The sequence below is a fragment of the Peromyscus eremicus genome, chromosome 18 (assembly GCF_949786415.1).
Source record: "Peromyscus eremicus chromosome 18, PerEre_H2_v1, whole genome shotgun sequence".
NCBI classification, from domain to species: Eukaryota; Metazoa; Chordata; class Mammalia; order Rodentia; family Cricetidae; genus Peromyscus; species Peromyscus eremicus.
Window position 1 is genome coordinate 13,732,772 of NC_081434.1, and position 20,566 is coordinate 13,753,337.

Genomic DNA, 20,566 nt, shown 5'->3' on the forward strand with positions numbered 1-20,566 from the left:
CTTGCCTCCATGGCCAAGGCAGGAGTCAAGTAGACAAAGGCTAGAAAAGGAAGTTCCCGATAACATGGGCTATGTATGCAGCAGCTTATGGTGAGGGGGAAGGAAACCTATAATATCAGGAAACAGAACAAACCAGTGGCTGAAGCAAGATCCCCAAAGAAGAGGTAAACATCGGGACTACCTTGGTCGGCAAGATGGGGACAGACTGTATGAAAGTCGGATGGGGCACATGAAGGCTAATAGCAGACTTAGTGTAAGATGGTACCCCACAGGAAGGTGTTAGCAGGGAGGAATCCAATCAGATCTGCGTTATTGAAGAAGTCAAGGTGGAGAAAGGAACTTCTGTCAGAGTCAGGGCTGGAGATTGAAAAAGGAATTTGGATTTGAGAAACACCAAGAGGATGGAGTTTCCAGTGATTGAAGAGGCCAGGTGTGGTGGCATAATCCCAGCACCTGGGAGGCAGATCTCTGTGAGTTCGAGGGCAGCCTGGTCTACATCATAAGTTCCAGGACAGCCAAGGCTACAGAGTGAGACCCTGTCAAAGAAGAAGGAAGAAGAAAGAGGAGAGGAAGAAGAAGAAGGAGGAGGATGAGGAGAAGAAGGGGAGGAGGAGCGGGGAGGGGAAAGTATCTTGAATGATCTCTAAGTTTCTAGTTTCTCCAACAGTGTGGCTAATGAGGCAGTGGCTGGGGTAAGTACCACTGGCAGAGGGCTGCATGAAGGGAGGGGCAAATCAGGATTTGGGTCTTGTGCTTTAGGAGAAAAAAACTAAATAAGCATGGCTTGATATTTGAATTCCAGATCTATACTTTAAAGGAGCCAGAGTGAAGGCTAGGTTAGTTAGTACCCACAACCATGCCTTTCTCTTCCCCTAACACTTCATGGTAAGAATTGGTCTCACTGCTGTTTTTGAAATGTTCCATGAAGGTTCAAACTATGCCTGCGTGGTTGAGTGCTAGATCTCCAGCAGGAGATACAAAGACAGCCTTCTGGCATTATTTATTAAAATGAACCAGAGATCCAGACTCTAAGAGGTATTATGGACAGTTGCTCTGGGTTCCCTACTTTGGCTGTAACCTGCATTTACTCATCTTCCAGGCTCCAGGTTCTAACCTATGTATGGCTGTTTCCCACGCATCTTACCTGGACTAAGTTGAACCCAGTGGTTTCTGCAGAGATGTTGGAGTTGACCTACTTACCTGAATGAGTTTTCCCATTCAATTAGTTAAGGACTCCCCACTTCAAGAGTAGGTATGTGGGAAGAGCCTGCTGATTAGAAGATTTATAAAATTTGGACAGGCATGGAGAGACTTCTAAACACAAGAGATGGTCATGAACCCAAAGCTTAGAATTACTGTGGGAAAGAGGTGAAAAAAAAAATATTGACTAGATCAGAGAAATAGGAGAATGGTTTGAACAGATCTGGTGGATAGAAGGCCTTGAGTGAGGGTTTAGATTTTAAAGGAATGGTAATTTGGAAGAACATAGATTCCTACCAAGGGAATGCCATAGAGGACGATTTCAGAGAGATTAATCTGGCAGCAGCCTGCAGGATTAATTGAAGAGATAAGAGATCAAAGGCGAAAGGACCAGCTCAGAAGCTGTGGCAGTAATGCAGGTGTGAAGAGATAAGAGTCAGAGATGAAGATAAATGGCGAGAACTTACTGAATAACTAACAAGAAAGCAGTGCGAGATCCAGCTGTAGACGCTAGGTCTCAAGTCCTGGTGGATGGTACCCGGGAGACTGATGTGTCCCTGACAGAAAGCGTCTTTGTTTGCTGGAGAGAAAAAATGGAACTGAAGAAGGGACTGTCCTCATTATTTTGGCCGCAGCCATCTTCTTGTCCCAAAATTCACAGCCCTGGTGATGTCCCCAGAAATGATCAACGTAATGAACCTTGACCTAAAATCTATTATTCTTCAGTGGGGAATGGGGCTCAGCTCAGTGAGGAGTCCCAGCCTGTCACCAGGTGGAAGGCTGAACGCCTCCATCTTCAGCAGTGCTGGAAACAATGCCGGAGAAATAGAGGCTTAGATCCTCTGGCTACTTTTTAGCCAGCTCCTGAGGCAGTTGACAAGACTCTAAATTATGGCATTTCAGTGGACCTGTAGACTCTCTTTCGCAAGAGAGGTGAAAAAAGAAGCATTACCGTTTCAGACATGCGCTAAAGCGATGAGTCTCCTCCTGGAAGCCACATCAGTGTTACCAGGTTAGGTGGAGAAGGAAAAACAGAAGCAGAAACTTCTCATCTCAGCAACTGCAGCCTTTATGTGAACCAGCATGCTTGTCTTTGTTGGATGTAGGAAGTGTGCTGTCCTTGTGGGAAGTGTATTAAACGATGAAATCCCAAATTATGACCATACCATACAGATATAAAAATAGGATAAGCAACAGCAAAAACGATTCTAATAACATGTAGAACTCGTTTAAATCCATATTGATCTATTAAAATTCATATAGATAAACTTCTATCCTGATGGCACTAGTATAAGGACCTTGTGCCAGATTCAACTGCAGTCATCCATTGGTTCCAGGACAAAAGGTTCAAAACAGTAACATTTTACCATAACAGAGAATTTGTGTCTTTTATTGAACTGTATTTTAAAATGAATTTAGAGCCAGGTGGTTTTTGTTTTATTAGGAAAGTAAAATAATAATTGAGAATGCTTTCGTTTCTTGGAGTTTGTCAGTGAACCAGACAGAACACTGTGGTTCCCTTACTATCCATGCCTTTCTCAAAATGGTCTCACAAAATGTAAAAAAAAAAAAAAAAAAAAAAAAATGTACCTACTATACAAGAGCGCTGGGTCAAATCTTTGAAATTTATGGGGGAAAATGCTATTCTATAAAAAGCCGGTCATGAAAATGCCATGCTCCATAATTCTGTTTATTATCGAGTCCCTGCAAGCTGTATAGTACAGCTGCAACTGTCTTCACACTTGGGCCCTTCTTTCCTCTCAGCCGTCCATGTTAATAATTGACACTATTATGGTCATCTTGGTATGGAATTAGCCAAGATCAATGGCTTATCTTTTGACTAACGCTTTCTTCCTTGTGGTTAATGGCTCATCAAAGACATTCTCAAACAAAGATACAAGCTTATATGCTATGTTGGCAAGGTGTCACATAGAAGATAGATAAAGGACCATTTTCAAGAATAACAACAGCAGCAGTGATCTCATAGTGTTCTCTAATCCCTACAATAATGCTGCTTATAAATCAAGGGCTCCGTTCAGGAGAACAGAGCAGATTCACAAAACGTTTCTCTTTAAGAGAGGAAATTTGAGCAGTTAATGCCTTATGCATAAAAGCATTACGAGCATGAAGATTAAAACTTCGCATGGGAAGAAAAAGAGTGCCATTGCTGTTAAGATGTTTTGCTTGACACTGTGTTGCTTTGCTACATAGAAAAGCAGCAATTCCAAGATTGCGCTCACAATGAGCACCCCGTTCTACTTTGTTCTTATTTTACATAAAACAGTGTGACGGTCATCCCTGCTCTCACGTGATCTCTTATCAATGGTGAATCACCGTAGCTTTCTTGCTTCCCTCGCCCTGTTAACACTCCCTGTTTCTCCCCCACATTGCTGTCAGAGTGAACATTCAACAGTACATTCCCATCTAACGCTTGAAAATTTGTTAGAGAGGAGCAGACGTTTCTCATAGGCAGATGGTCCAGAAGTCTTCTGAAAGTTAAGCTAACCAGACTCAAAGTTCTTGAAACCCGTCAGGGTGAGCCATCTTGATCATGTAGGAGTAAGGGAAGGCAACACAAATCTCACAAGAGGCAGTCCCCTCTGGCTGCCCACCCTGAGCTGCTCAATCTCTTTGGCAATGGTGGAACTCCCTAACCTCAATTCCTTCCTCCAGGAACTGAGTTATTTCAACATATGCCCATATGTCATGACAAGACCATTTATCTTCATTCGAAGTCACGTCATTCGAAGTGGCTTTGCAGAGACTCATGCATAAAAGAATTCTGTTCTTGCACCGCGTGATACAGCTTTCTGTAGTTGCTACTCAGCACCTCTTGCTCTCTGTGATGGGAGACTTACTATAACTAGCAGCAATGCATGCAGTGTAACTGCCAAAGGCACAGTGGCAGGGGTGTGTGATGGGTAAGAGAGTCTCCACGTCTGTTCGTCCACAGGACAAAAACATGGCGTTCACCTACAGAGAAGTGTGAAATCACAATGGATTAAGGAACTGCAAGAAAAATAGACTTCTATGGGGAGAAAAATGATGCCACTCACAAATCTAAAGATCCAAAACATTTCCACTTAAGTCCCACAGTAATCCTGTGACATATTATAATTCTGCCTTATAAATGTGAAAACTGATCCAAAGAAATAATAACCAATATGTCCCAACATTTCAGAATTGATTAGGGATGGGTTCTTGACTTAAATTTGTTGGTAGCTTGCTTGTTTGGTTGACTGTTGAGTAGCTGATTGCTTGGTGGTTAGCTGGTTGGTGGGTTGGTGGTTAACTGGTCGGCTGGTTTTTTGGTTGGTTGGTTGGTGTCCTGGTTGCCAGGTTTGTTGATTGATTGGTGGCCTGGTTGCTAGGTTGGTTGGTTGGGTGGTTGCCTGGTTGCCTGGTTGCCAGGTTGGTTGATTTTTGTAATGCGAGCAGTGGAACTCAGGGCCATGTACAGGCAAATGCCTTACCACTGGACTATATCCCAGCCCTTAGCTTTGCTTCTAATTCAGCATGATTTCCAGTTCGGTGTGGCCATTATATACATTGTTGTCGATAATAAAAGAAGTGGGAGTTAAAGAAACTGGAGAGATGAATCATCAGTTAAGAGCACTTGACTTTTCCCAGTGGCCATGGGTTCAATTCCAATCATCCACATCAGGCAACCCACAACTGCCTGTAACTTCAGCTCCATGAAATCCAGTACCCCTTTCTGGCTGTTTTTCGCACTCACATGCATGTGGCATTTACACATACATGCATGCATGCACACATGCGCATACACGTTTTAATTTTTTAAGTAAAATCTATAATTTCGTCATAAACAATAAGACTATAAGGAGCATAAAGTAAATGCCACTTCCAGTGTGATCTCCTTTCAGATTGCATTTCAAAGTGACCACAATGAAGAGGCCTTGTCTGAGCTAAAGCAAGGCCATTCCCACTGCTTTTTAAATATTTCACTCTGCTCTGCATAACTACATGTGAGTTCTGGGCTACCTCTGTTACATTTTGATGCATGCACAATGCCAAGATCATGACTAGAACTTGCTCAAGAATTCGCTATCTATTACACATCCCACTTGTCCTAGGCCTCTGGAAGGAAGGTGTTATATTCAGTGATATAAACAAAACATGACCTTATTATGTGTCTGTGTGTGCAGTCATACGTACACATGTGTATGTATATATGGGTGTACATTGATAGAACAATAATCCTAAAGTCTGAAAAACAGGGACCAAGAAGGTGGCTCAGAGGGAAAAGGCGCTTGCTGCCAAGCATGATGCACTGGGTTTGATCACCAGAACCCACGGGATATAACAAGAGAACTGTCTCCTATAATTTGTCCTCTGATCTACACACACATCCTGTGATACATGCTGCACTTACACACACACACATATACACACATACACACACACATAAACACACATATACACATATACACACACATACACATATACACACACATATATACACACATATACACACACATACACACATATACACACACATATACACACATACAAACACACACACACACACACACACACACACACAAATAAATAAATACAGAAAAGTAAGGAAGACCTCTAGCAATGATAGTGTCAGGGCCTGCTACTTATTTCCGACATGAGATGTGAAATGAAGCCTGTGCTTCTCAGAACTGAAATCCGCTGACAAGCTAGTACTCATTTTAATTGACATTTGCCAAAACAGAGTCTGAATTTACCTCTTTTTCCCCTTAATGTCTTAATGGTCAAAAGACAAAAAATACGCTATCCCTGCTCAGAGAGTAAGATCGATGGAACCTTGCCAAAGTCCTGTTGTGCTATGTCCATTATCATCACGCAACACTATGAGAAAAGTGCTGCCTATTTGACAGATGCTAAAGGCGAGGTCTGCTGACATATCCCTGGCCCCACAGTTACAATCGTGTCTGGGATCTCAGCACTGATTCACGGGTCTTAAACTCCCCAGACAACCACCCACTTTGTGACTTACATAAAATAGAAAATAAACAACGAAGCACTCTGAAAGTGGGACTGTGTGATATAGTTATTTTTGTTGCTCCTAATAACAAATATATAATGGGGCCACATTCCCTATATGTGGGTTTTATAAGGTTTTATGTTGTGTGTGTGTATGTCAGCATGAGTATGTATACGCCTGTCTGCAGATATGTGTGCCTCTGTGAACACAGAGAGCACCAAAAGGAGACTTTGGATACGTTGGAGCTGCAGTTACAGACCATGGCTTTGCAGGATGGACTCTGGTCCTCATGTCTCACAGCAGTCTTAACCACTGACCTATCTCACCATCCCCAATGTGTGAATTTTCTTTCATGTACTGCACAGTAATATTTTCCTTATACTTCTCTGCTTCGATGTTGCCTTTTTCCAAGCATACAAATAAAAAAATGTCCACTTGCCTGCAAAGACCAGATTGGCCCAATATGGCCCCACTGCTGACTCACCGAGTGGGCATGACGTGTGCCCTTGGCAGTCTTAAACTTGTTCTGTGAGGACCACCTGTAAAGTGAGTAGATAATTAATTCCATACTCTAGTTTAGCCTTGGGGTAGTTTAAAGTTAAATTAGATATCAAAAAAAGAGCAAAATGATGTTTGTCAGGGACCTGGGGGTTGATAGAAAGGCTAGTTAAAAGACAAAGGGCCCGAACATGAATAAGTTATGGAGATAATTAATAATAATGTATATTTGGAAATTGCTAAGGAATTACATCCTAAACGTGCTTACCACAAACAAAAAGGAAGTATGGAAAGAAAGAAACATATTAATAAGTTAAAAGGGCATATGAAAGGAAATAGTTAATAAGTTTTCTTTAATCACTTTATGTTACATACTTGTAATAAAACACTACAATGCACCCTGTAAATATATGCAATTTTTTATTTGCCTATTATACTTTAATAAAACAGGAAAGGGAAAACTAATCCAGACAATGCCTTTGAGTATAAACAATAAACTCCTATCTGGACTATTCTGGAACTACTGAGGCCAGGCAGATACTAATTCTGAAACACTACATTTAGGGTCATTGTTTGGGGGGACTTTTTTTAACATATTTTATTGGGGTATATTAACTTATAATATAATGGGTTTTATTATGACACTTTCATACATGCGTAGAAAGTACCTCAATCATATCCAGGCCAGTACCCAGTGACACTTTTATATTGGGATTTTTTTTAAATGATGAAACAGTATCATAAAATGGCATTTCAATGGTGTGCTCAGGACATCTAAAGTCTGTGTCAAGGGTGAGTAGGCCTGGGAGTGTTCATTAGTATCGAGAATGTGAGGACAATGAGCAATTATTCTGACACATTCATTTCAGACAGAAAAAATTATGCAGTAGAGTGGCCATATTTTAATGTTCCTGGGAGGGGGAAAAAGATGATTCTCAGAGGATCCCTGCCCCAAGGAATGTATTCATATATACATATATGAATTCATTCGTAAATAATGGATGTATTCATGTAGGGCACTGATACCAGGCTACTCCTTGCTGGTCACAACTTAAAATATCAAAGAAGAAAAGTCCCGTGATTACATGCTGAAAAAGCCTTTTCTACGGCTCCCTAACATTGCACTGAACTCTGAGGTTTGCCATTTTCAAAGCTTTTAGGAGTTACTTACAATGCCAATGCCCGAGCAACTAAGATGGAAAGATGATATGCCAACCAAAATGCAGAGGCCCACGCTGTAGGGTGGGCTACAATTGAGAGTACAGTAAGGGCAGTGGTTACATTCAGTGTAAATATGGGCTTTACTTCTAGTCAAGAAAAACTGATGTCCTCCTCCTCCTCCTCCTTGATGAGATTGTACTGTACCCTGTTATGGAATATTAGTTTAAGATGTGTTACATTTGTTTAGGCTGCAGAACATTTGTTTAATGATGCAAAGATGTGTTGCATTTTTTATGTTGCATTTGTTTAACTCTGTGAAGCTGTGTTACTGTGCCTGTCTAAAACACCTGATTGGTCTAGTAAAGAACTGAACAGCCAATAGCAAGGCAGGAGAAAGGATAGGCGGGGCTGGCAGGCAGAGAGAATAAATAGAAGGAGAAAAAGAGAGACAAGGGGGATCAAGGGGCAAGAAGGATGAGGGGAGGGCCAACCACCCAGCTACACAGCCAGCCACAGAGTAAGAAAGGTGAAAGTAAGATTACAAGCCAGGTGCTGGATGGTGGTGGTGCACGCCTTTAATCCCAGCACTTGGGAGGCAGAGGCAGGCGGATCTCTGTGAGTTCAAGGCCAGCCTGGTCTACAAAGTGAGTTCCAGGACAGGCTCCAAAGCTACACAGAGAAACCCTGTCTCAAAAGACCAAAAAAAGAAAGAAAGAAAGAAAGAAAGAAAGAAAGAAAGAAAGAAAGAAAGAAAGAAAGACAAAGAAAGAGAAAAAGAAAGAGAGAAAGAAAGATTACAGAAGAAAGAAAAGGTAAAGGCCCAGGGGCAAAAGGTAGATGAGGATAATTTAAGAAAAGCTGGCTAGAAACAAGCCAAGCTAAGGCTGGGCATTCATGAGTAATAATAAGACTCCCTGTGTAGTTTATTCAGGTGCTGGGTGCGGGCCCCCAAAGAGCAAAAAAGCCAAAAGAGTAAAGAATAAACAACCAACAAGAGTGCCCTATCACAGGCACATCGCTGGAGAAAGGCCGTGATGAATTTTCCCAAGCATTTCCAGTTCATTTGATGACAGAACCCTGCCATGTGAGGAGACGTGTTTCCGCTCCTACAATCACGGCCGCTCTACTAGAAAAGCGAGGGAGTATTAGCAGGGACAGCCAACTCCCAACATTTGTTCCAAGTGACCTTACCGCAGTTATTACTGAAACTTGGCTCGGGACCCATCAGGGGTCACTTGTTCCCATTCATGGGATAGAAGTCGGAACTGGGGGATGACTAGAATGATGTATGTGGCCGAAAGTGAGAAAGCCGCTTTCCAGAGAGATTAACTTTCTACTACAGAGGGCTTTCTCTATTTCTAAACTGTTTAAATTTGGTGTGCCGGGGATTATTTTGTGATTCTCATGTGCTTCCTGCATCTGTTTAGTCTTAAATGCTTCCAAAACATTTTCTTTTAAATCCTTTCACGATTTTCTAATCCTTCCTAACACACGAGCTGCATAAAATGCAAGTCTCCCAGGGGTTTGGTTTTGTTTTGTTTTTAATTCTAGTTTTGAAAATGCAAGCAAATGTAAGTCTTTTAAAAAAAAAAATGAGTGAAGACTGTTGGAAACATAACTAATGGGTAGTAGTTCCACTGTTCATGTACTTCACCAAAAAAAAAAAAATCATAAAATACCTCAATTTTATGATTTCCATAAGAAACATTAGGTCACTTAAATGACACCTACCGTTTATCTTGAATTATGACGAAATAAATGTACTGCGCTCCCTCTGCTGGTTCAGAAGTGACAACAGCTTATTAACCAGACCTATTTTTAGAAGTGTTTCTGTTGTTTTAAAAATGATAGGCGGCACTGTTACTGGGCGAAAAGGTCGTGAGACATGACAAAACCCAGTATCAGAGCTTTATTAGGAGGAAGCAGGGGACGGGGACAAAAGAACCAGGCCTGGGGAAGAAGCATGTGGAGAGGGGGGAGGGGGAGAGAGAGGAGGAGTCTGTGTCCGGCTTTTTAGGATTCCCCTGCATATGCACAGGTAGGCTTACAGAGCTATGGCACACATGCGCTGATTGTGTGACCCCACTGTGTGCATTTGCACAATCATGCAGCACACAGATGACGTAAGACGCAAGACCCCTTGCTTAGCTCCTGAGCTGCACATGTGTGGTCATGCAGCTGGAGTGGTGGCAGAATCCTAACAGTTTCCGGAAGGAAGGAAGGAAGGAAGGAAGGAAGGAAGGAAGGAAGGAAGGAAGGAAGGAAGGAAAGAAAGAAGGAGGGAGGGAGGGAGGGAGGGTGGGAGGGAAGGAGGGGGGAGGGGAGGGGAAGGGAGGGGAGGGGAGGGGAGGGAAGGGAAGAAAAAGTGGAAAAGGAAGCAAGCATTGGGAAGCTGCTAATTTTATTATTCATTTTAAAATGTCAGAAAAACAACTATCTGTCCAAGGCAAGTGGTCAGGCTAAGCAAGACAGCCAACAGTTTTGAAGCTATTCCCAGAGGCACATCTAACAGCCTTTCAAAAATTACTGATTCTTTTCAACTATTGAAGGAATCTTTTCCTAGCGCTTAGGAACAAACTAGTAGATGGCTGCTTAGTCTGTTCCAAACAGTCTGGGATTGCAAAGTCATTCGTTTGACTTGGGGTGGGAATGAGAGGTGAGAGAATGTTTGCCTTGTAGCGTCTGAACGGGATGAGATTTTATACCTCAGAGGGGCGTCTCCCGTGCATGAAAGCATGTACCCGCAAGCCTGGGTGGGAGAGAGAGCACCTTAAGGAGGGCTTAAGGGCCAGGCGGGGGTGGCACACGCCTTTAATCCCAGCACTTTGGAGGCAGAGACAGGAGGATCTCTGTGAGTTCGAGGCCAGCCTGGTCTATAGAGTGAGATCCAGGACAGGCACCAAAATTACACAGAGAAACCCTGTCTCGGAAAAAAAAAAGAAAGAAAAAAGAAAAAAGAAAAAAGAAAGAGGGCTTAAGGATTTAAGCAGACTGAAGAGGGCTGATCCAAAGAGAGAAACGTTCCCGTTTGTCTGAGGCCTGTTGCTCTGCAGGCTGTGTCTCTGCGGCTAATGAACGCGCACAAAGTCCATACTCTGCCTGGCCTTCACTGTTTGCCATTCTGGTTTGCTTCCTTCCAGGCGTCTGGATGCCAACCACATCAGCTACGTGCCACCCAGCTGCTTCAGTGGCCTGCACTCCCTGAGGCACCTGTGGCTGGATGACAACGCCCTGACGGAAGTCCCTGTCCAGGCTTTCAGAAGTTTATCAGCACTGCAAGCCATGACCTTGGCCCTGAACAAAATACACCATCTACCAGACCTTGCCTTTGGAAACCTCTCCAGCCTGGTGGTGCTGTGAGTTTTATTGATTTTGCTCTCTGTTTTGACGGTTACTGAGTTCCCTCTGAGATCTTAAAGTGTTGGACCTCAAAACTTGAATGGAGGCATTTTAAAGGGAGGAGAAAACGCTGAGACCCTCTCTAGAATGACTTATCAATCTTCCAATTGTGTCAATGACTTACAACATTTATCAAATACCCGATTAGTGATAAACATTGCTGGGCATACAAAGACCAAGTAGCACCTCTACCATAGTAGAATCTGTTGGACATTTTAAAAGAAGTCATCACAAAAATAATGAAAAAATTTTATTAAAAAATAATTTGGCCGGGCAGTAGTGGTGCACGTCTTTAATCCCAGCACTCGGGAGGCAGAGGCAGGAGGATCTCTGCGAGTTCGAGGCCAGCCTGGACTACAGAGTGAGTTCCAGGAAAGGCACAAAGCTACACAGAGAAACCCTGTCTCGAAAAAACAAACAAAAAAAAGGATAATTTGATTATTAACAATATATATTAATAATAGAATTTTTTTTGCAATTCTAGGGATGGAACCAGGCATCACAAATGCTAGCTAAACAAGTATTAATACTTCATCAGTGAACTACATTCACAGCCTTGACAAGTACTTTTTTTTTTTATTGTTTTTTTGGTTAAAGAAAAAGAAGACAGATCATTCCCAAGCTGGGGATATAGCCCAGTGGCAGAGTGTCTAGCTTCAATCAGTACCTGGGTTTGAGCCCTAGTACTGATGAAAGACAGGAAAAGACAGGAGGAAGGAAAGGGAGGTAAAGGGAGAGGAGAAGAGGAGAGCATTGACCTTTGACAGCAATACTGCATTTCTACAGCTTTGCATTTTTCTCTTTGAGATCTAGGTTTCTTTGGGTTTTTTGAAACAAGGTTGCAAGCAGACTGGCCTTGAACTTGCTGTGCAGTTGAGGGTGACTTTTAAAGCCCTGATGCTCCTGCCTCCACCACCCAAGTGTTAGGATCATTGGCATGTACCACCACTGGTGCCTCGCTCACATATCATCATTTTAGAAAATCAAAGTGGTTGGTTTGGAAATTAATCAGTCTTCCTCAGCAGTAAAACAGTTTGCCGCATGTGTCTAGTAGACTAGCTGACGTTTATCGAAGGCTGATGTTTGGAGGCACTTGCTGCTTGAAGGCACTTGCTGCTTGAAGGATTATAAGATCAGCTTGCTTGATGTGTTAGTCTGTGTTCCATCCCCAGGACAGATACTTGAGATAAAGCTGGATATGGTGCCTCACACCTGTAATCCTAGGGTTTAGAAGGCTGAAGTGTGTTTGAAAGCCAGCCAAAGCTGTATAGGTCAAGCTGTGTAGGCTACTGAGTATGATCCTGTCAAGGAAGGAAGGAAGAAAATGGGGGAGGGAAGATGGAGGGGCGGGAGGGAAAGAGGGAGGGAGGGAGGAAGGAAGGAAGGAAGGAAGGAAGGAAGGAAGGAAGGAAGGAAGGAAGGAAAAGATTAACCACTTAAAGGGAAGAAAGGCACTTTGACCTTCAAATTTCAGCGATTTCAGTCCGTGGCTAGTGGTCTCCTTGCTCTGGACCCATGGTGAAGCAGAGCATTGTGACCGACGGGACATGGTAGACCAAAGCTGCTCAGTTGGTAGCAGCTAGGAAGCATAAGGAGAGACGGGAAGGGCTGGGGTGCCCAATAGCTCCTTCAAGGACAAGGCTCCATGACCTAGCTTCCTTCCACTAGGTCCCACTGACATAGGACCCACCGCCATCTCTGTAACACCACAGGCTGGCTGCCAAGCCTTAAGCGGATGGGTCTTGGGCAGTCATGTATGACACAAACCTTGCTGGGGATCATAGAGAGGGTCTACGTTGCCCCACCCCCACCCCCACCCCCACCCCCGCCATCACCCACTGACTCTCTTCTACCTTCACCAGCTAGCCCACTACATTACTGCAGCTGACTGCCCGCCCATCTCTTCTTTTGTAGCATGTACTCCTAAGAGGGCTCTTGGTTTTTTTTGTTTTTGTTTTTTATCCTCTCCATCCCCTCTCTCATCTATTGCATATAAAAGAGCCTGAAGAGATGCCACATAGATCTCACCTGAAACCAAAATTGTATTTATTACAAGAAAGATCTTAGTCTGGGAGGAAAAGAAATTTAACAGGATATTAACAGATTTCTGCTCTTGATTCCTCACGTGAATATGAGATCACTGATCCTGAAGAAGCTGGCTATGGCCTTTGATTTTTTTTTTTTCAGCACTATTTTTTTTTTAACTTTGTCTCCCTTAAACCCACTTTCCAAAACCTTTTTGGGAGTTAGTCTGCTTTCCAGTTGTGTACACAACTGTTCTCATTGACTCTGGCACACCCGATCTATCAGTTGAGCCTGAGATGATGATTGCCCACACTAATAGTTTGTCAAGATTACTAGTCTTGGGCAGCAGAAAAAGTGCGATCTCTAGTCCCTTATAGCTGAAATCCTTTCTTGACGACCTGCAGCCCCGATCCTGGGAATGGAGTCATCACAAAACAAGCTTAGTCCCCGTGTGACCCTCCTCCCTCCATCCACCCCATCACCTCCCTCAGTGATACTCAGTAACTCTGCTGAGCACTCTATGTTCCCAAGACACAATGAGCAAACCACACTGGAAAATACAGCAACAACAACAACAACAACAAAATGTGAATCACTCAAATCATCACACACACACAAACGGTCGTTAATCATGAACTCTACGCTATGGAATCGTCTACCATACGTGTGAAGGCAGCAGAGGGGATTTGCTAAAAATGTCCGTTCCTTGTCTTTAGTGCGTGTTTCACCTTCCTGTGGATTTAAACATCCAGAATGTTGTTCCTGACTTTTCTCTGGGCAGTGCGCCTTTGTGCCTGTTCTTGACTGTGGCTGATGGTTTCTTGCAGGCATCTCCATAACAATAGAATCCACTCCCTGGGAAAGAAATGCTTTCATGGGCTCCACAGCCTGGAGACTCTGTGAGTTGACCTTTTATTTGTTACCCTTGTCCCAGAGCTTTCATGAATATTCCGAAGGAATCAAACCCGCCTTAAAGCCAAACTTGATGTTTGGTTTGGTTAATTGCCTGAGCTTTAAACAGATATTTACAGAGGTTTTATCTTACACACACACACACACACACACACACACACACACACACACACACACACCACAGAGCTGAACAATCAAACTGAGATTCTATTTTAATCTCTTAAGAGTGGCAAATTAGCGAGAATAATTAAAGCTAAATGAGGTGCTCTCCCTAAGTGGTGACTGTTGGCTTAGGAACGTGTATTCTCCTCCCTCTTGCCAGGAGCACTAATCACCAGTTGTGTGTGAGTTGGCTCCTCTGAAGAAAGGGCCAAGACCCTGAGATGCAGGCTCTTCATATGGCACATGGTTCATACTGAAGTAATTCAAGGGGCGACGTCACTTGATCACTGGTGTACATTGTTTGAATAATTTTTACAAATATCCTATTGAACAGTGATTTCTAACCTGTCTTAGGCTCCACAGAGTTACTTTACCAAGGCTACATATTCCCTGTAGCGTAACTGGAAATTCCTCCTTTCTCTAAGCCGATTCTGAAAATCTATGTTTATCTCAAGATACTACTTTCAAAGAGTAGGTCAGAGGTTCCACTGGACACAGTGACATGTACCTGTGGTCTCAATCTATTCTTAAGACTAAGGCAGAGTATCACTTGAGCCCAAGAGTCTGAGACTAGCCTGGGTCAACATAGCAAGACCCCCATCTCAACAAACAACAGAACTAGCTCAGGTTTTGTTGGTACTTTGGATAAAAATGGGTCCAGTCAGCTGACCATACCCTAGATCCCAGAGCCAGGGCAGAAGATCTCACCATCTGCCTAGAGCACAAGCCGCCTCCTGGTAGAGGACATACTCTTCGATGCCCTGTTGAGCCGGTGAAGTGAAATACGGATGGGTAGCAGGCAGCAAAAGTTCTGATTGTAGTAGGAAGGAAAGTAGCTGTGGCGATATCCTAAACCACTTCCCATGCTCAATTCCGAAATACAATTAACTACACAAGGCCTTAGAATGACAAAACCAAGTTTTCTATGACCTTAGGGAGCACTGCTCATTTGCGTGCAGACTAACAGTTTACCCATGGTCAATTTAGTTTCTGACAGTTCTGGATCAACCTGCTTCCTGAGAGACCATGTCTCCTGGATCTCCTCCTAACAAGTGAACACCCATGACTCTCCTTCCAGAACAACCTGTCACTCCACTTCTCCACAGGTGTCAAAGAGGAACTCATTCAGGCAGGACCTTGATGGCATGGGAAAGCAGTTTCTGTTGGCCACTAGGAAAAAGTTAGAAGGTCTCTCTCATTAAGTGACACTTTCTCATCCCTTTTAATAGAACAAATGGAGCAAAAAAGAAAAAAAAAAAAAAACATCAGCTTTACTGGTGTTTCCATAAGTGTTTTTCCCATCCCTGGTCCTAGGTAAGGAACTAGACTTACAGAAAAATACATATAAATACCACAGAGTAAAACATTTCAGGATAGAAATCTGTGAATCTTATTGTCTGGCCCCACTTTGCCCAGGGCTACAGAGGATCAGTAAATTGGTTCTTCCCAACCTCTTCCTTTCCCTGACTAAATAGCCAAGTAATTTATAAGGGTCCGGTCCTTGTTTAATCAAAACAGAGCATCTGGAGAGATTTACAAACAGGAAGAAAAATTTATGTCCACAAAAGACACGAGTTTCCTGCCTGCAGAATAGCTTAGGAATGGCTTGTGCCAGACAAGTAGAAATCTTGATTCATGTCTAACTCAAGTCAAATTATCTTTCTCTTAAAACTAAATAGCGATTCTTTTCTACTGAGGAGGATCTAACCACATCTGATTGCCTTACCAAAAGAGTTTTCTGTGTCATTTGGGAAATCCATCATTCCCAGGGACCAGACAGTAATTCCCTTTTCATCTGAAGATGTAGGTATAAGGAGGAGTAAGCCTATAAAACATGTGTGAGTAATGGGATTGAAAAGCCACTTGTGTCATTACAGATAGAGAAATGAATGGTTTGAGGTTCTCTGGCTCTTCCATCTCTGTATATGAGGGATAATAGAGAGCTTTGCCTCACAGACCAAGACAAACACCCAACTTGAGTTGATCATTTATGACTCAGGGAAAATTCTAGTCTACATGCCCTTGCGAAGGGTCCTGTGTGTCACATAAACATTTCCAAAAACACATGTCCTGTCCTGGACTTCAGGCTGAGTGAGACACAGGCTCTCCACAGGAGCCAGGCACAAGGCGGGTCTCATGTCCTACTTCCTAAATGGGAAGTCGGGAACAAGAAAGCGGGTGAGTCCCAGGACTGAAGAACGCAAACACCCGCTGGCAATTCCGTGAACCACGTCCCAAGGAAGAGCTCCACCAGGAAGTGGTCAGAACGGACCACGCAAGCACCACCCCTCCTTGGAAGTCAAAGCTACTGCAGGGCCCTCCCTGTTTTAAATGACCCACCACCAGTGATCCCTGGCTCGAAATTTCCGTTCACTGGGGTCTTGATTATTGCAATGCCACTATTTACAGACTACTGATGGTCAGGGCCCTAGAAATGTTTCAGCAGGTGAAAGCCTTTGCTGCTCCACCTGATTGGCTGAGTTCCACCCCTGGAACCTACCAGTGGAAGGAGAAAACTAGCACCCCAAAACTGTTCTCTTCTTCAAGCGTGCTTGATGCGCCTCGAACATACACACACATACGCGCGTGCAAGCTCGAATGCTCGCACATGCGCACAAGCTAAATACAATACATTGCTTTTAAAGTACGAGCTGGCAGCAAGCCAATAAACTGTCTCCTGAAAGAGAAAGAAAAAGGGTTTCCGTCTATGATAAGGGGTCCACTGGAATACTTAACTTGTGAATTGAGGAACTAGAAGTTTTAGATGAAATGCTGAAAATACCACTTACTCATTTCTAGAGATTTAAATTATAATAACCTCGATGAATTCCCCACTGCAATCAAGACGCTCTCCAACCTTAAAGAACTGTAAGTATTAAAACCAGTTTAATGAATGAACTTTTGCTCTTTGTAAATTTATTTTAAAATTGGCATAACTATGTGTAATGGCTGAAATATTTTAGGTTTCTATAAATAATAGTTTAGCACACTTGAAGTATATTTTAACTGATTTTCATAACCAAAAAAATCATAATTTTTGAACTTATAAGTGACCTTCTATTTGTACATAAAAACATTTTATATCTATATAACCTATATACTTCCATTTTTCCTCAGTGATATGTATCTAGTATCATTTATATTCTTTGTATATTTGTCATACAACTATAATAGAATTTTGTTATTTGTTAAACATTTCTATGAATCTAGAAATTTCTGAGTTGCATAAATATAGAATTGTATGAATACAATTATGTGTCCCTTGTATAGTAATAGATACCATCACATATATCCTATTACATGCATCTTAAATGCTGGGTGACCCTTATTTAATTTTATTTAATTTTCTAAGCACAGTTTCACTAAAGGTAAACTCATTTCCAACCATGGCTGCATATATTGTGTTTTGAATGATAAATTTTAATTAGCTTTTCCTTTTATCTAAAAAGACAAATAGCCTAAGTAAGTACTGTCTTAGCTCTTGAAAAAAAATATATATATAAGCCTGGGACCTTATTTCCACAAAGCAGACAAATAGATAGAGTAGCTTGTTTATAAGGAAAAAAGCCTTTGTGGGTTTGGCCTCAGAGAAACATGTGTATTGGCTGGGTAGTGTATTGACAGAGGAAAGCATTCCTAACCCACACCTCATACAACCACAGGTCATACAGCACTCAAAGACCCTTGACTCTGCTCTCTGCCATTCAGACGGTATTTGCCCTGGCAGGGGTAATCGATTTATTGTCACAGACTCACGAAGCATTTTCCTTGTAAGGAGCTTCCTGAAATCTCTACTTCACTGCAGCTCAAGTCAGTTTTCCCTTCTCTGGCTTCAGACAGAGAGTAATCCTAATCCTCTCTCCAAAGATAGCTCACTCACACTGCACTCATGCTGTTATGCAACAGTTCTCTAGTGGATATCAACAGAAGGATTGTCCTTTTATCACGTAATATCCCGTTTCCGTAAAGCACAGTCAGGGTTTGTAAACCCTCTCTTCCTCTTTCAAGACGAGAGCTTGTGATTTCCTGTGCTCCTCTGCGGTGAAGGAGGGCACACATGGTTCACAATGCAGGGAGGAGTTACCTATACGCTGGTTACTAAAGATGCTGATTGTAGTTACATGGTAGGGCAAAGAAAGCTGTTAAGTAATCCCCCTGCCCTCCCCCCACATACACACATACACACAGACACACACGTAACTTTCTATAATTATTTTTCTCTCTTTCTAGAGGATTCCACAGCAACAACATCAGGTCAATACCTGAGAAGGCATTCATAGGCAACCCTTCTCTTATCACCATGTAAGTGCCTATTGGGCTCTTTTTACTTCAACTTCCTGACATATAACAGTTCCAAATATATTGCACATTTAAGTATTATGCAGTTCATGCTAATTAATTTGCCTCGGTTTTGACTCAGTCCATGCAAAAAATCTGTACAGAAGTGATATATTTCATCAGGTTTCGTTGATGTATTTCATCAGGTTTCAACTAAACACTGAAATGATACTAAAAGTTGATCTTTCAGGATCTGAGGAGTCTGCTGCCTTCAGATGCCACGTCACACGCCACAGCTAATCTTAGAAGTGGTTTTGGTTACCTGTATTTTGGAAGGAATAAACTTGATTTTAGAGCTTCCAATGGCAGGCCTCGTAGTCATTCAGGAATTCAACCCCAGTACTCTAAAAAAATAAAGTATTATATACAAAAAGAGGGTTTTGGCAAACAATTTACCTCTGATTTAAATAGCTGGCTGTGAGAGTTGAATACTGTTTAATGTTCTCTGTCTATCTGTAAACAAATTTGAGTCACACTTAAACAAAACTAGAGTGTAATTCCAGAAAGGTACGTGTATTCTAGAATGGGAACTATAAGGACTTAATATATTATACATTTTTCTTTTCTTTTCCCTTTTTTTTTTGGGGGGGGGGTTTTCGAGACAGGGTTTCTCTGTGTAGTTTTGGTGCCTGTCCTGAATCTCGCTCTGTAGACCAGGCTGGCCTCGAACTCACAGAGATCCGCCTGGCTCTGCCTCCCAAGTGCTGGGATTAAAGGCGTGCACCACTGTCGCCTGGCAAATACAATAATAAATTTATAATCACAAAGTACCAATAATTTTGCTTCACACTTAACACAGATAGAACATTTATTATGTATCAACAATAAGAAAATAAAAATGTGTAATTATTAGAGTTTTTTTTTTTTTAGATAAAAGATACCTGTCTTTTATCTAAAAACAAAACAAAACAAAACAAACAAAAAAAACCCTACCTAAACCAAGGTAGGTTTAGGAAAGTGTATTGGCCTTAGTGATGGGTCCCAGATCTATCATAGAGAAGGTGAGTAAAGGCAACCATGCTTGTCAGGGGTACCTCCAGTGCTAACTTAAGAGAAAGGCTTTCTGAGACCATGTGGCTTTTGTCACAAATGAGCCAGAGCCCCAATTAGCCTAGACAACTGTGGGGGGGTGGGGCAGCTAACTCACATACAAACAAAACCATTCATCACCTCTGAAATGTCCTGGCAATATTTTGGCACGCTAAGGGCTTTGAATCCTGTTGCCGAATAAACATTAGTCCTCATTAGAGAGCATTTACATCTTAAAGGATCAGTGAATTGCCTGGGCTTTGCTGCTCTTTGCCTGCAGCCCCGGGACTGGTGCTTAATCGCTCTTTTGGCATGTTAATGCATCGTGAGTGACAGGCCTGGCAGTCTTTGGAGGCCTCTCCCCTTTCCACCAGGCTGCCCGCTTTCTCCTCGTCCTCCCGCTTTCCTCACGCAGGCGTTTCCAGCTCTCATCACCGCCAACCTTTCCGACATAGTCACCTCTGAGTATGTCCTGACTCCAAGCCCTGTTAGCTGGTGACCCAGCCTTCATTTCTACCTCGGCAGTCGCCAACCCAATGCCCTCTTTTTAGCCATTACTTCTTGAAGTGTCCCAGTGTAGTTGAGGCGGGTCTCCCTGTCTCTCCGAAGTCGCCAGGGATGCTCGAAACAGCATCCTTCCTGTCACTGTGTCACTATGAAACAGACATCCAGGACTGCCTATTTAGATTAAATACAAACTTCTTACCTGACATTCACAGTCTTCTACAGCCAGCCTTCCTAACCTATTTCCCCAAAGCTCTCCACAACCATGCCATAACCCGGCTACCCAAGCTGTGTTTGTACAACATAGAGATTCCATCCCTGCTCTAAGATGATCAGGATTCT

General features: G+C 42.6%; 1 protein-coding gene across 1 annotated transcript in view; it reads left to right on the plus strand.

Moving 5' to 3' along the window:
* Nucleotides 1-20,566, plus strand: part of Lgr5 (leucine rich repeat containing G protein-coupled receptor 5) — a 134,952-nt gene that overhangs the window by 92,112 nt on the left and 22,274 nt on the right. Inside the window, exons 5-8 of the mRNA XM_059245658.1 lie at nt 10,996-11,211; nt 14,107-14,178; nt 17,153-17,221; nt 18,584-18,655. Coding sequence (XP_059101641.1) covers nt 10,996-11,211; nt 14,107-14,178; nt 17,153-17,221; nt 18,584-18,655 — 429 coding nt within the window. The remainder of the gene's footprint in view (nt 1-10,995; nt 11,212-14,106; nt 14,179-17,152; nt 17,222-18,583; nt 18,656-20,566) is intronic.